Raw genomic sequence first — 12589 nt, 5'->3', positions numbered from 1 at the left:
ACTAATATAATAATGCAGATTGGAATTTTTGCAGGAAGCAGAATATGTTATGTCAGTTTTTGTTGTAGGCCTACACAGGGTTTTTTTTTAAGGTTTGGTTTAGGTGACCGCTAAGTAGTTTTAAGAGACCGCAAGTGTTTCATTTCAATATCAAAAAGTTGCAAGTCCAAAATTTGGGAAACCGCTGGTGAAAATTGAAAACACCTTAAAAAAACACTGGGCCTACACATGGATTAATATTTTTTAGGTTTATCTTATATTGATGTTGGTATTCAAAGTTTTATCTTTCCTTCGTAATTAGGATGATTAAATAATTAATTAAATAATAAATATTAGGAGTAGTAAATCCCTTAATTGCCATAAAACGCACTCAGACATGCTTGAATAATATTTTAGAAAAAACAAAATTCAGCAAAATGTTTGAAATGAGGAGTCAGCGTTGAGTCAGCAATCTGCTATTTTAACGTGATCCATGATTTGTAATACTACGTAAATACTCCATATGACGTCACAGTTCGTGCGCGGATAATGGGAAATTAACGCTTCGTGACAGTTTCCGTTCACCACATACTAAAATAGGCCGATTGCCTGTCTTAACTTAGCACTACTAGTTTTCCACCGAAGGAATAAACAGCTGTTTATTCATAATTGCGTGGGGTATTTTCCCCAAAACATATCTATGGTAATTAAAAATATGCTATTTAAAAACACGCGTAGAGTTTGCGGACATCCTTCGTGTCAGATATCGGGCAGTTTTTCGAATGATGGTTATCTCGACTCAACCTGTCAGGCAAACTTTTATTCGTAAAAATGTTGTTTTAGGTGGCGATTATTTCACATAGCGTTAGGCGTTAATCGTAGCTCGCGGCTGAATAGCGGTCAGACGTAGAGACGGACAAGACCGGAGCTTGTAATCTACTAGCGATTTAGAGAATTGTATTACTGTTTAAAATTGCAGCGTTTCCTGTGCTTTTCTAGACTGTTGAATTGTGGTGTCAATGTTTACATGAATTGTCACAGTTTTGCCTAAATAATGTGAGACTATATTTTTTGAATATTTGTTTCAAGTCTATTTTATTTCTAAATTTGATTTAATTAATTTATTTTGCTTTTGAAGTTTAATATATACTGGTATATATATATATATATATAGTTTCTTTAGGGTAAAAGTTGAAACATTATTTGGCGCAAAAACAGGCTAAACTAATGAAAATGTTTAACCTAGGTCAAAAATGCTACATCATCTAGTTGACTATGTGATTGAAAAAATATTGTATTATTGGTTGCTTGTGGTTTATGGTCCTTTGTATATTTGCTTTGTAATAATTCTTCGAATAAAACTCACATTAAACAAATTAAAGAAAAGGTTTGGAATTGGAGACCATGCATTTTTATCACCACTATCAGCAAAAAGCAAGGTTTGTGTGTTTATATCTAAAAGAGTAAGATTAAAAATATTTATTAACCCAAAACTATCTGGTTTTAGAAAAAAAAGTATATATATATATAGATACATAGGCTATATACCTTTTTTATATATAAGATTTGCCTAATTTTTTTAATATTTAACTTTATAATTATATTAGCCTTTACCTGTAGGCCTTTAACTAACTATTTATTAGTTACGTTAATAAAAGAGGGTATTATTATGTTGATATTTTTATTTTAGGTTTATGACATTGGCAAAACATCAACTGAAGAAGAAATAGACTTTCTTACACACAGAAGTTTACCTTATATTATTAGAGTTACACTTTGGACAGCCAAGGAAGTGGCAAAATTATTCCTGAGGTATTTTTGATTTTTTTTTTGTTCATTAGTTTAAGTTATTTCATTCAATTTATTGTGATTTAATTTTCTGTATAAGTCAGTATATAAAATGTAACACCAATTTATTTCAATAGGTATTTGTTTATACAACTTTAGTTAAACATTTTTATTATTATTTTAATTTTAGGTGTCAAAAAGTAAAATTAATCTCAGATGAACAACTTATATTTGTTCTCACCAACACAGTGTTCGCCCTTGATTTGCAATATGACAAAAATATAAAAATGTTTGTCTTAAATATGGAAGAACTCAAACAGTATACTTTATTTGAGGTAACCTTTTTAACAAGTATAAACATTATTTTTGTTTTGTGCGAATACAGGTTCATAGTTTAAAATGTATCGAATTTGTAATTCAGTTGTAATTAATTTATATTAAATGTATTCCAATATTTATATACAGTTTTTTAACAATTAATTGTCTGGTTTAGGGATTTTATTGGGATGCCCGCAAAGTGACTTTTAATGTAGATACAAACAAAATCAGAATAGAAATGGAAAACGGAGAGGAGTACAGTTCAGATTGTGTCCAATCAAAGAAGGCCGATTATCAGCTGGCTAAGTTGCATTTGCAGGTTTGCATACCAATGGTTTAACCAAAAAGGAATATCTCTACTAATGAAGTAGTACTTTTTATCTTATTTTATTTACCTTAGATCTGTCTGACATTCTATGGTCCTGGACTGGAACATAACTATGTACACTTTGTCTTCCCAAGTTCAATGTGTATTTATGCAAAGCAATTGCTGGACAAAGACAAAGTCCTTTACAAACTGTTGGCACCACACTTTCGATTTATGGAGAGACTAAACTACCAAGTAAGGAGAGTTATTAACATATAAACAATTATAGTACATTCCATCTAGGACTCATATCACAAAGGTACAGTTTTGCTTTATAATTATTTGTTCGTAACTGAAAACTGCCATTATATACGGATTGAATAACTGGCTTTTTGCACAGATAAACATTTTTTTGTAGTACATACGCTATTGTTGGTCACAGTAAGAACAGAGCATTGTGTGTTGGCTTGATGTATTACCCTTTGTAATAGCAATGTATTGGTAAGATACCGTTATAAGCGACTTACAAATAACAGGAAATCGGTTGAGTCTGAACATTAAGGTGCTAGTAACCGATCTCCACTTTAATTCTGGCATTCTTACTATTTTGCATGTCAAGCCAAATGCGTTGATAAATAGCTAATTAGTGGTATCCAACCCGAACATAGCATTGGGATGTGTAAAATATATAAAATGTGGCTTAATAATAAATTTCAAAGCCAAAAAGGTTGAGTAGATCGACATCATCTTGATTAAGACGTTTCGATACGATCTTGTATCATCTTTAGTTAATGTGACTCAGAAGTAAATCAAGCATCACTTATAAGAGATGGGACTCAATTATAAAATGTGACTTTTTATTTTTGTTTATTTGCAGGCGCTAAGAATTAGCCACGCAGCCTCAAACACTAGATCGCTGTTCGAGCGCTTGTTTTGTCACTGGAAGTCATTTCCTATCACGAAGGAACAATTCATCGGAAGTATCGAACGACGGTTGAAGGAGTTTTTCATCGTTAACGGTAGCAGGAATTGCCTGATCAGAGGAAGCTATAACGAGGTAAAAATGACAGCGTTTTGCCTTTTTTCAATCCCACCCTGAAAAGAGAAATTCGCAGCGGTTTTCTGATTTTTGTCGCGTTTTGACAAAAACTAGAAAAGCAAAGTGTACGAATGTTGCCGTGTATTTTAGAATCTAGGAATTCCTTTTTACTTTTTAGGAGGATTCTTTGTCGGCGAGAAACTTGAAGAAAGACTTGCCGTTCAGCAGAGACCACTGGTTGTTTCCGCCGATGTACACGACCGAAAAAGCTCAACAAGAAGTAATGCGCTTTATTTTTATTCGTTTTCTTAACCTTTAATTTCGAAAAGCAAAAAATATCGAGGCTTATAAGGTGTATAAGTTACCGCGTGGAACACCTTCCTGCTTGTTAAATTTTACCAAATGCATATAATTGTCCAGTGGCGTATCCAGGGGGGGGGGGTTTTGGGGGTTCGGACCCCCCCTTTTCGTAAGTGACATTATCGTTTTTTGTTCGTTTTTGTCGGAGTTTTACTCACCGTCCGAAGCTGCGTGTTTTTAAATGTAATTGGGTCACGCGTCTTGAGCTAATGCGAAACCAAAATCAAACGCAAAACGCCGTTTTTCGTCTTTTGTTTGGTCGACCGTAAACGCTAGATAGTTTTTCTTTTTCGCCTTTCCTTATTCGTTCGGGTTGGCTAATCAGCAAGTGTGTGTTCAACAATTGATAATATAAATCAAGCGGTTTCCGCTTTCTTCTCTCTGAAAACGTCGAGTTAGACGGTGCTCATGCTTCTCGCTGTTTGTTATCTGCGTTAATATCAGATGTTGGTGTAAGACTGGGGTCGGCAACCTCCTGTATCGGGCCCGTCGCCTCTTTGACAAACTATACACGAGTTCATTTCAAATACTTTTTGACTATTTTAACTACGCAAGTGCGAAAATTTTTCGAATGATCTTACTACGTCCCATTTGTTAACATTTTGATGCTGTATTTTGAACTAGATCAGCGCTTCTTTACCGTTGCGCCGTGGAAAGCTGCCAATTGCGTCGCGGACAAACCGAAAACGTATTCAAAAATATTTGACATATATTTTTTAACGTTTTTCATTTTCGGCAATGGAACAAAAATTTGCAAGAAATTTAAAAGAAACGCCGTTATACCAAAAAAAAAAATCGCGCTCGCTTCGCTCGCCAGGTGCGCCCAAACTTAAAACGGTTATGAAACGCTGAACTAAATTAACTAACTATTGAAGTTAGACCGTTTTTTCGAAATAGTTTTATATGTCGCGTTAATCGAAAAAACACCCGGGAAAAACGATCTCCGTTTAGTATTGCAGATGGCGAAAGACGTGCTTGTAATTTAGCTTAGTCCCGGACATGGATCCACTAAAATCAATCACACATATTTCACGGTCTTGGTTTAGTTTTTCGCCTGAAGTTAACGATTGCACACTAAGCGGTTTCGCAGCTGGCGCCTGGTAGGATTGTCGATAACGCACGTGTTCGCTTTCCGTCTAAATGTTCGTTTCGGATGATTTTTTTCTTGTTTATGACGTCATTACCATCGCTATTTTGTGACGTCACATCCGTCACTATTTTATGACGTCATTAACGTCAGACGAAAAAACAACGGGGAATTCCCTAAATTGAAAATTCGTAACCCCCCCTTTTTGAATTTCTAGATACGCCCCTGTAATTGTCCACATTACAGGGGTTCTTAAATTTTTTGACGCGCACCCCTAAAAATATTTTTTTTCTTTTTTTTTTTAAATCACGTCATAAATTGACGTCACAATATCAATGACTTCATAAATCTACTGTTTCCGGTCTAAAAAATGTGAAATGAAATGAAGTCTAACTATATTCAATGCAAAAACGTTTTGTTTTCACCTATATTATTTTCTTTGAAAATTTGATTTCTTTTTTTTTTAAATATGCATTAATAATTCAATTAGGCCCTTATGAACCCCCTAAAGAACTAGTTCACGTACTCCAAAGGGGTCAATGAACCCCAGTTTAAGAACCACTGGTCTAAAACTATAGCAAAACGCAACAGTGTCAACCTCAATACGCAACCAGCAATTTCAACGTACATGTTTCTTTTGCGCAGATTCCCTACATCAACTTTTTGACGCAGTATTACAAGGTTATCGAGTCGTTCGTGGCGGAAATGGAGCCACACATTGACAGGTTCGTAGCATTACGCGCCACTTACGTCTGTCACAAAAAAGCGTGTGCGAGCGAAACTATTCAACACGATTTCACCAGTGGTACAACATATTCCAGATCCGGTCCGCCAGCGCGACGTATTTTACAAACTGGGCACTAGGCCATTCCTCATATTTTTTGGTGATTTAAACTGCCTTAAAGCAATGTTTTTGCGCTTTGCCCTAATCTTGTTGCTCCATCGAGTGTAAATTGCAAAACACCCTGGTTTTATCCATGATTAACAGTCCTTGCGATTGCTATGTCTACAGTTAAAATTTAAAGGCCTGCAGAGACCTTCTAAGTTTGGTTTTGGCACACGGCTAGAAAAACGTTGCCCACCCCTGCCATAACAGTAGAGTTCAATAACATCTATAACCTTTTTCTATTGCAAACTTTTGTGTATTGACTTATTTTATTCATTGCAAAAACAAATCGTTGTCGTACAAAGCTAGGAAAAAAATTATCTGCAGGTGATTGGGAAAAGTCATTTCTGAATTGAAAATAGGTTACATCGGGTGAACTATCCTAATGCTCAAAATAGGATTCTTCTGGTACAATTTTTTAATATTTCAAACAGCAGTTTACTTATGTGTCTTGTGTCCTCAAACCAGATTGTTGCGCATTTTGCTTTAACGCAAGCAATCGAGAGAAACCGCTCGGCTTTGTTGCCGTCTGCTGACTTTACCAAAAGCCGGAGGCCGTGGACGTACGCTTGCATTCAGTGTGATTACCGCTCTAGTGTGCGCGCAAACGCTTGAAGTTTGTCAAGCTTTAAAATACACACCTAAAGCAATGCCTCCCACCAACTTTTCTTGGATCTATGGATTAACCGCGATAATCTCCTCGTTTCATCCACATTTCCAAGAGTGGCCCAAACCTGTTTCTGTACCTTTAGGTTGCACCTCACAAGAAGCAAATTATAAAAGGAGCGTACTTTAGTAGGAAAAAATAAATCAGGTTTTTCACATGTAGTGATATCAAGTTTTCCAATATTAAAACTGAAACGCCTGAGGAATAAAAAACAACTTATTTAATGACGAATAACAATTATGTAATTTTATATGCCTAAAAATATGTCCAACTGAAAAATGTCGAATAATTTCAATCAAACACGTTAAAACAAAAGGCTTATAAAGTAGACACCACTACGCCAATCTATTTTGAGACAAGCCTGTTTAATAAGTTGCGGACGTGCTCACGTATTATCTTAACATTGCAATCACAACAACCTTAAGGGTAAAATATCCAGCAATTAAAGTTTTGAGATGCATAAATTTGGTGAACATGACAAACCTACCAGCCAGATCTGAAACGAACCTTCGTAACTAAATTTTTGAATAACATAAATTCCAATCTTCTATTCAGACGATATTCTGTAGGCCATTTTATGAATTAAATGTCGTATAGTATTGGATAGCTTTCATTCGTCGTTTTAATTTTTCTTCAATTTCATGTCAATCGCTTTATTTTTATACCTCTATTTTAAGCTTAGTTTCGTTTAATTAAACCTTAATAAACACGTTTTCTGTCACTTAACTTTAAGTCAGTTAAAAACTGATTATAAGTTCATACGTCAAGTTTGGGCGAATATATATCCTCAGATCAGCTAACCGCATGTTCGTTTCGTTTTTTATATGCTTCACTATTTTTTTTTCGACAAGAGTATTTTATTGGACTCCCGCCATATATGATCGAAATAAGAACAAAATCAACGTCGGAATAGAACACTTGGGAAATTAGACCAAAATAGTACTAATACCTAATGGTCGTAATACCGTATAACGAGGGCACCCAAACGTCGACACCAAAATGGCCGATGCCAGACCGATAGTCCCCGATCGTCCCATACACTCTCCCAACAGTTCCAGACGTAATTTTATCCATTTGGGCCTTATTTCGATGAATTTAGGACTTATTCCGTCGGGTTTATTTCTTATTCAGACGGTTTAGATCTTATTCTGCCGTGCATATTACTGCGTATTTGGCTGCTTTATTATGTCGTTGGTCTTAATACGGGTATTATAGGTTTTTCTGCTTTAGGCGTTGTTGCTTTTTAGGTCTTATTGTGTGTTGCCATTTGATTGCAGGCAGGAGTGGCTCGAGCTTTCGCACACAATCTCTCGCCATGTGCCACGCTTTGAGTACGTTTCGTTCGTGGACGCAGTCACAACATTCATACACACGGTAAGTTAAGCCTGGAATACGGTTCACGGTACACTTGGAGTGCTGAACTTTTTATGGTGGAAAAGCATAACTTTTTACACAATCCTTGTATTTGATTTTTCTATTCAGCGCAGCGCCCTTGTTTAAAAATTAATAACAAAATTAAATTTGCATAAACGTGAGTATTAATATTCAGCCATATTAACCCAATAGTTCCCGAGCTTTCTCACTGAAATTTTCACGACAGGATTTTGCCAGGAAGGGATCATGACGGCTATTTATTAAGATTTTAGCACTAGTTTTGTTTCTTACCCGTCACGTAACCCACTTCCTAAAGGTTTCGCAGGCACGTATGCATTTAGGGGATTCCCCTTAGTTTTGTCGTTAGTCTGTTTTTTTCAGTATTAGCTAGCGGAGTATGCGTTTTTAAAACCGTCTGGCCCCAAGGTTTGCACACTTATTCTACTCCGGTTAGGTTTTTGATAATACTACCAAATGCATGTACATAATATTATGCTAAATGCATTGCTTGTGCATAATGTCGTGAAAATAGCTTGGAAAAACTGTGCCTAAATTTAGCCGTTCTTAAATTAGACAAGGCACTGTCATTCATTATGAGAACAACCACAAGAAACAGCACGTTGCTATTTTCATGCTCTGGCAACTTATTTCAGGACCTTTGATTAGTTTTTAGTCACCATTACATTAAATATGACGCCAGTGGAAAATCTCGTCATTGTTTCTCAACAGCCGAATCGGCAACACCAGGAAAACAAACTAATCATCGTGTTTATAAGATTCACGTATGTCACTGAAGTGAGCCAGCGGCGTAATGACGAAACAAGATGATCTGTAATTTTCTTCAGGTAGTTAGGTTTGAATTGGCCACTTACCGCGCGTTCCAGAAAGGGCAAATCGGGTTTGAGCATTTTGTCACGATGCCCGACACCTGTCGTTTGCAAAGCATTTGCGACTAAAATTGTTCTAACAACCAGCGTTGTAATGACTTAAGTCAAGACATGACTTAAAGTGCACTTCAGTCACTGTTTTAAATGACTTTGGATTGAAAGTGTTTTGCAATTTTTTGCATGAAAATTTAGTTACATATCCTAATTTTTCTGCACTTGGAATTGACTTGCTATAATTATGACTTGACTGGCACTTCATATCAAAATGACTTGTTTACAACACTGATCAAAAACGCAAAATGGATATAAAATTTAAATAGTTTCTACATACTTACATAATTATATACAAGGTGTTTTTAAAACGTAAATAGAAACGATACTATAGGTTATAAAAGTTGTAATGGTTTTGACTCGGTCAACCACTAAATATCCTTTGAAGAACCACATTTTTTAACGAACAAATTTTAAATCTTAAAACTTTGTAGCATAATGGATGGAGGCTGTAGTTAAATGTAAAATGAATATGAAAGCCCATACAGACATAGGTAGCATGTTTTGAATGTTTAGAATGACATTTCTTTATTCACCTGAAATAAATATTCATTAAAAGTTGATAATGAAGAAAACAGTATTTGAAACTTTTAACAAAAGCTACCTACATCTGTACGGGCTTTGATTCAGTCTCAATCTTAACGATTTTTATATAGATACAAACCATATTAACCGTACCAAAAAAACGGTAGACTAATTGCGATTTTTGTCTTTTGGCTAATTAACATTTTATGTTGTTATTTTAAGACTTTATAAACGCTGGGCAAAAAATCCAATTCCAATTCCAAAAAATATGTTTTTGGTAAAATATAGTTTCATAGATGAACGCCCTAATGTAATGAATAAAGCAAATCACTCTGTGTAAATCATCCTTTACTCGGTATGGAAGTTCGAAATCCGCACTTTTGGTTACGGATGTACTACAATCTGCCAATAGAACAGCAGCTATCTACTGCTCAGTTTCAAAGGAAATATTTCAAACTAGCTTGAAGCCATCAAAACTTGTCGGATCTGAAAAAAAGATTTTCATTTCAGGTTTCAGTGCAGCATTCAGCGGACCACCTTTCTTACCTGCAATACTTCGCACGTGACTACGGTTGTCTCAGCATGAGAACCAAGTTCCAGAGTTTTTCCAACACGACCTCGTGGAGAAACGTCACTGGGCCGCTTTGCTCCCTCGATGACGTCAAAAGTGACGTCACTTCTCTCGTGAAACCAATGGACGTGTTGCGGACACGGTGAGCTGCCTTTGGCCTAAATAGACGCATTTTGTTGTAATTTGTGTGTTCTAAAAATGGGAGATAAATACAACTTATATGTGTTATTTGCACGTTGTAATATTTTAGAAAAATACGCAAAAAAACTGGAAATTAACGTGCAGGGTGACGAAAGCCCTTAAGGTCACCCTAGAACTTGTGCTAAAAACGACAGTTAAATTCGTAAAGCAAAATATTGAAGATAAATGTTAGTTTAACATGTGACATTTTTAACGTGTAGTTAAGGGGGTTATTTTTAGTAAAGAACTTATCAAATTAACTATCGAAGATAAATGTATGTTTAGCATGTCGCTTTTTAACGTGTATTTAAGGGGGTTATTTTTGGTGAAGAACTTATCAAATTAATTATCGAAGATAAATGTATGTTTAGCATGTCGCTTTTTAACGTGTAGTTAAGGGGGTTATTTTAGGTGAAGAACTTATCAAATTAGTTATAGAAGATGAATGTGTGTTAAACATGTCTCCTTTTTGACGTGAAGTTAAGGGGGTTATTTTTGATAAAGAAGTTATCAAATTAACTAATCGTAGATAAAATATGTTTAACATGTCGCTTTTTTGACGTGGAATTAGAGGGTTATTTTTGGTAAAGAACTTTTCAAATTAACTATCGAAGATAAATTTATGTTTAACATGTCGCTTTTTTACGTGTAGTTAAGGAGGTTGTTTTTGATAAATATGTTTAACATGTCGCTTTTTTAACGTGTAATAACCGGGGCTATGTTAAATCAAACGAAAATCATGTTATCATTAAAACACGCATATCTCCTTCGTTGCTTATTTTAACACCATGCAAATATAACAGAGCAACATCTTATTACCGCTGTTTCCATTTAGCTGTTTTCTAAACGTGTTTGTGGACTTCATTCCGTCGCCGAGCTGCGATCTTTCCTTGATGACAACTGATTACGGCTTCAGTGAACCTAGATTGAAAGCTTCGCAGCGCAAACTCAAGTCAGGATTAAGAGCACTGGACGGAAACTTAATGGTTAGTGGATGATTATATGCAAACTTTCAGAATTACTTCCTAAAATTTACCTGGTAATAGATTGGAATAAACTGTTTGTTACGATCTATAAAAATCTTTTTTTAACCATAACTGAAAGTTATATCTCAAGCATTGTCGTCGGTCTTTATATCAGGTATTATATATTATTTAGATACTTTTGCTTTTTAATTAATATGTCTTCCCAATAAAACGTTCCATCGAAATAGACGCGCAAAAAATTGTTTTCTTACGCCAAAAAATGATATTGAAAAAAAGTTGAAATAATTAATTGGTATTTGTCTAGAATCAGAAAGGCAACTACCATCTTCCATACCGCGAAGACGAGCGACGTTGCAGAGGAATGCAAATCATCAAACTTAAAGAGCTTGTTCGATCAAACTGTTTCTGAGCCTCTTCAATTCTTGCCTATCAGCTGCTAGTGTTTCTACCAATGTATAAATTTATACCCCTACAATCCCCATGGGACTTTTATTTGTATATCAAATGGCGCTTTCTATGCTTTGCAAGAAACGGTTTGACCTAACCGATCGTCAGTGTTGATAATGCCCGGCCATTCCATATATAACAGACCATTAGTAGAAGCTGATTTAAAGCATTACCCCTTTTATTCAAAAAGCCTTCCCAATCACTTTCTGAAACATGATTTTTTATTGCATTCACCTTGTACGTTTTTTTTGTCATTTTCTTTTCCAAACTTACACAATTGATGTTTTACTATGCAGCCGCAATTGTCATTTCAATTAGTATGAATCCTATCAATGTGAAATGTTGGTGTTTTTTAGAGCATTTGATGATACGATTTTTCTGCACTTAAATTTTAGACATTTTTTACCAGCTTGTCAACCATATTTCCCTTTTGATTTTTACTGTATTTATTGCAATTGTTTTTGTACGATATATCGAATGGCCACCTGTATTTTTTACATCGATTGCATCCGTATTAAAAGTAAAAGTTTTTCATCGTATATATTTTTTTTTCGCATTTGGTAAATTTTACTCAAAGCGGAATAAATTGGATGTAGGCTAATTGTTTAAATTGCTGAATGTTTTTGTCGCGCTATTTGCAAAATAAAGTGTAATCGTAAAGAGGCAGTAATGTCACATTACCATAACTTTTTTCGATGTTTTCTCCGATGTTCGCATTGTTATTTAAATTATCCACCCAGCCTGCCAGGGACAGATTAAGGTGTCACGCTCCTCCCCAAAAAACTGTATTTTTTGCCTATCGTAACTGCCTAAAAGAAAAATTATTTTGCTCTCCGCGCGAATCCCAATTAGTTTTGTTTTAGACTGTTTTAATTAAATAGTTTTAGCGACTCATTGAATCCTCTAAAATGAAAGTTTTTTGTGTGATATAATTGCATACTTTTGCTATGCAAACATCTTTAGAATGCAGCCGTTGTATTGATAGGAACACCTAGTCCAACCAACACAAACTGTGAGCTGTTCGTAATGTTACTTATTTATGACCTCACGTTTTTGACAATCTTTGAGACTTAACGTTATAACAACGCAGCCTAATTGATAAAATAGCATTATCAATGTGTTTTATAGTTCACTTTT

General features: G+C 35.1%; 1 protein-coding gene across 1 annotated transcript; it reads left to right on the top strand.

Annotated features, from left to right (window-relative positions):
* Positions 1-1232: 1232 nt before the first annotated feature.
* Positions 1233-11961, top strand: LOC146133575 (uncharacterized). Its single transcript, XM_083397393.1, has 12 exons — positions 1233-1418; positions 1670-1791; positions 1958-2102; positions 2261-2404; positions 2486-2647; positions 3270-3449; positions 3610-3711; positions 5524-5603; positions 7709-7805; positions 9779-9981; positions 10855-11005; positions 11310-11961. The coding sequence occupies exons 1-12, from the start codon at positions 1233-1235 to the stop codon at positions 11412-11414; spliced, it is 1677 nt and encodes a 558-aa protein (XP_083253519.1). The 3' UTR covers positions 11415-11961.
* The last annotated feature ends 628 nt before the right edge of the window (positions 11962-12589 follow it).

The sequence above is a fragment of the Ascidiella aspersa genome, chromosome 9 (assembly GCF_963924565.1).
Source record: "Ascidiella aspersa chromosome 9, kaAscAspe10.2, whole genome shotgun sequence".
Taxonomy (NCBI): domain Eukaryota; kingdom Metazoa; phylum Chordata; class Ascidiacea; order Phlebobranchia; family Ascidiidae; genus Ascidiella; species Ascidiella aspersa.
Note: the sequence above shows the minus strand (reverse complement) of the source record. Positions and strands in the feature narration are given on the sequence as shown.

Coding starts and splice junctions, on each gene's coding strand:
- LOC146133575 (XM_083397393.1), top strand. CDS start 1,233: ATGCTACATCATCTAGTTGACTATGTGATTGAAAAAATATTGTATTAT. Junction 3,712..5,523: donor CCGAAAAAGCTCAACAAGAA/GTAATGCGCTTT, acceptor TCTTTTGCGCAG/ATTCCCTACATCAACTTTTT. Junction 7,806..9,778: donor TCACAACATTCATACACACG/GTAAGTTAAGCC, acceptor TTTTCATTTCAG/GTTTCAGTGCAGCATTCAGC.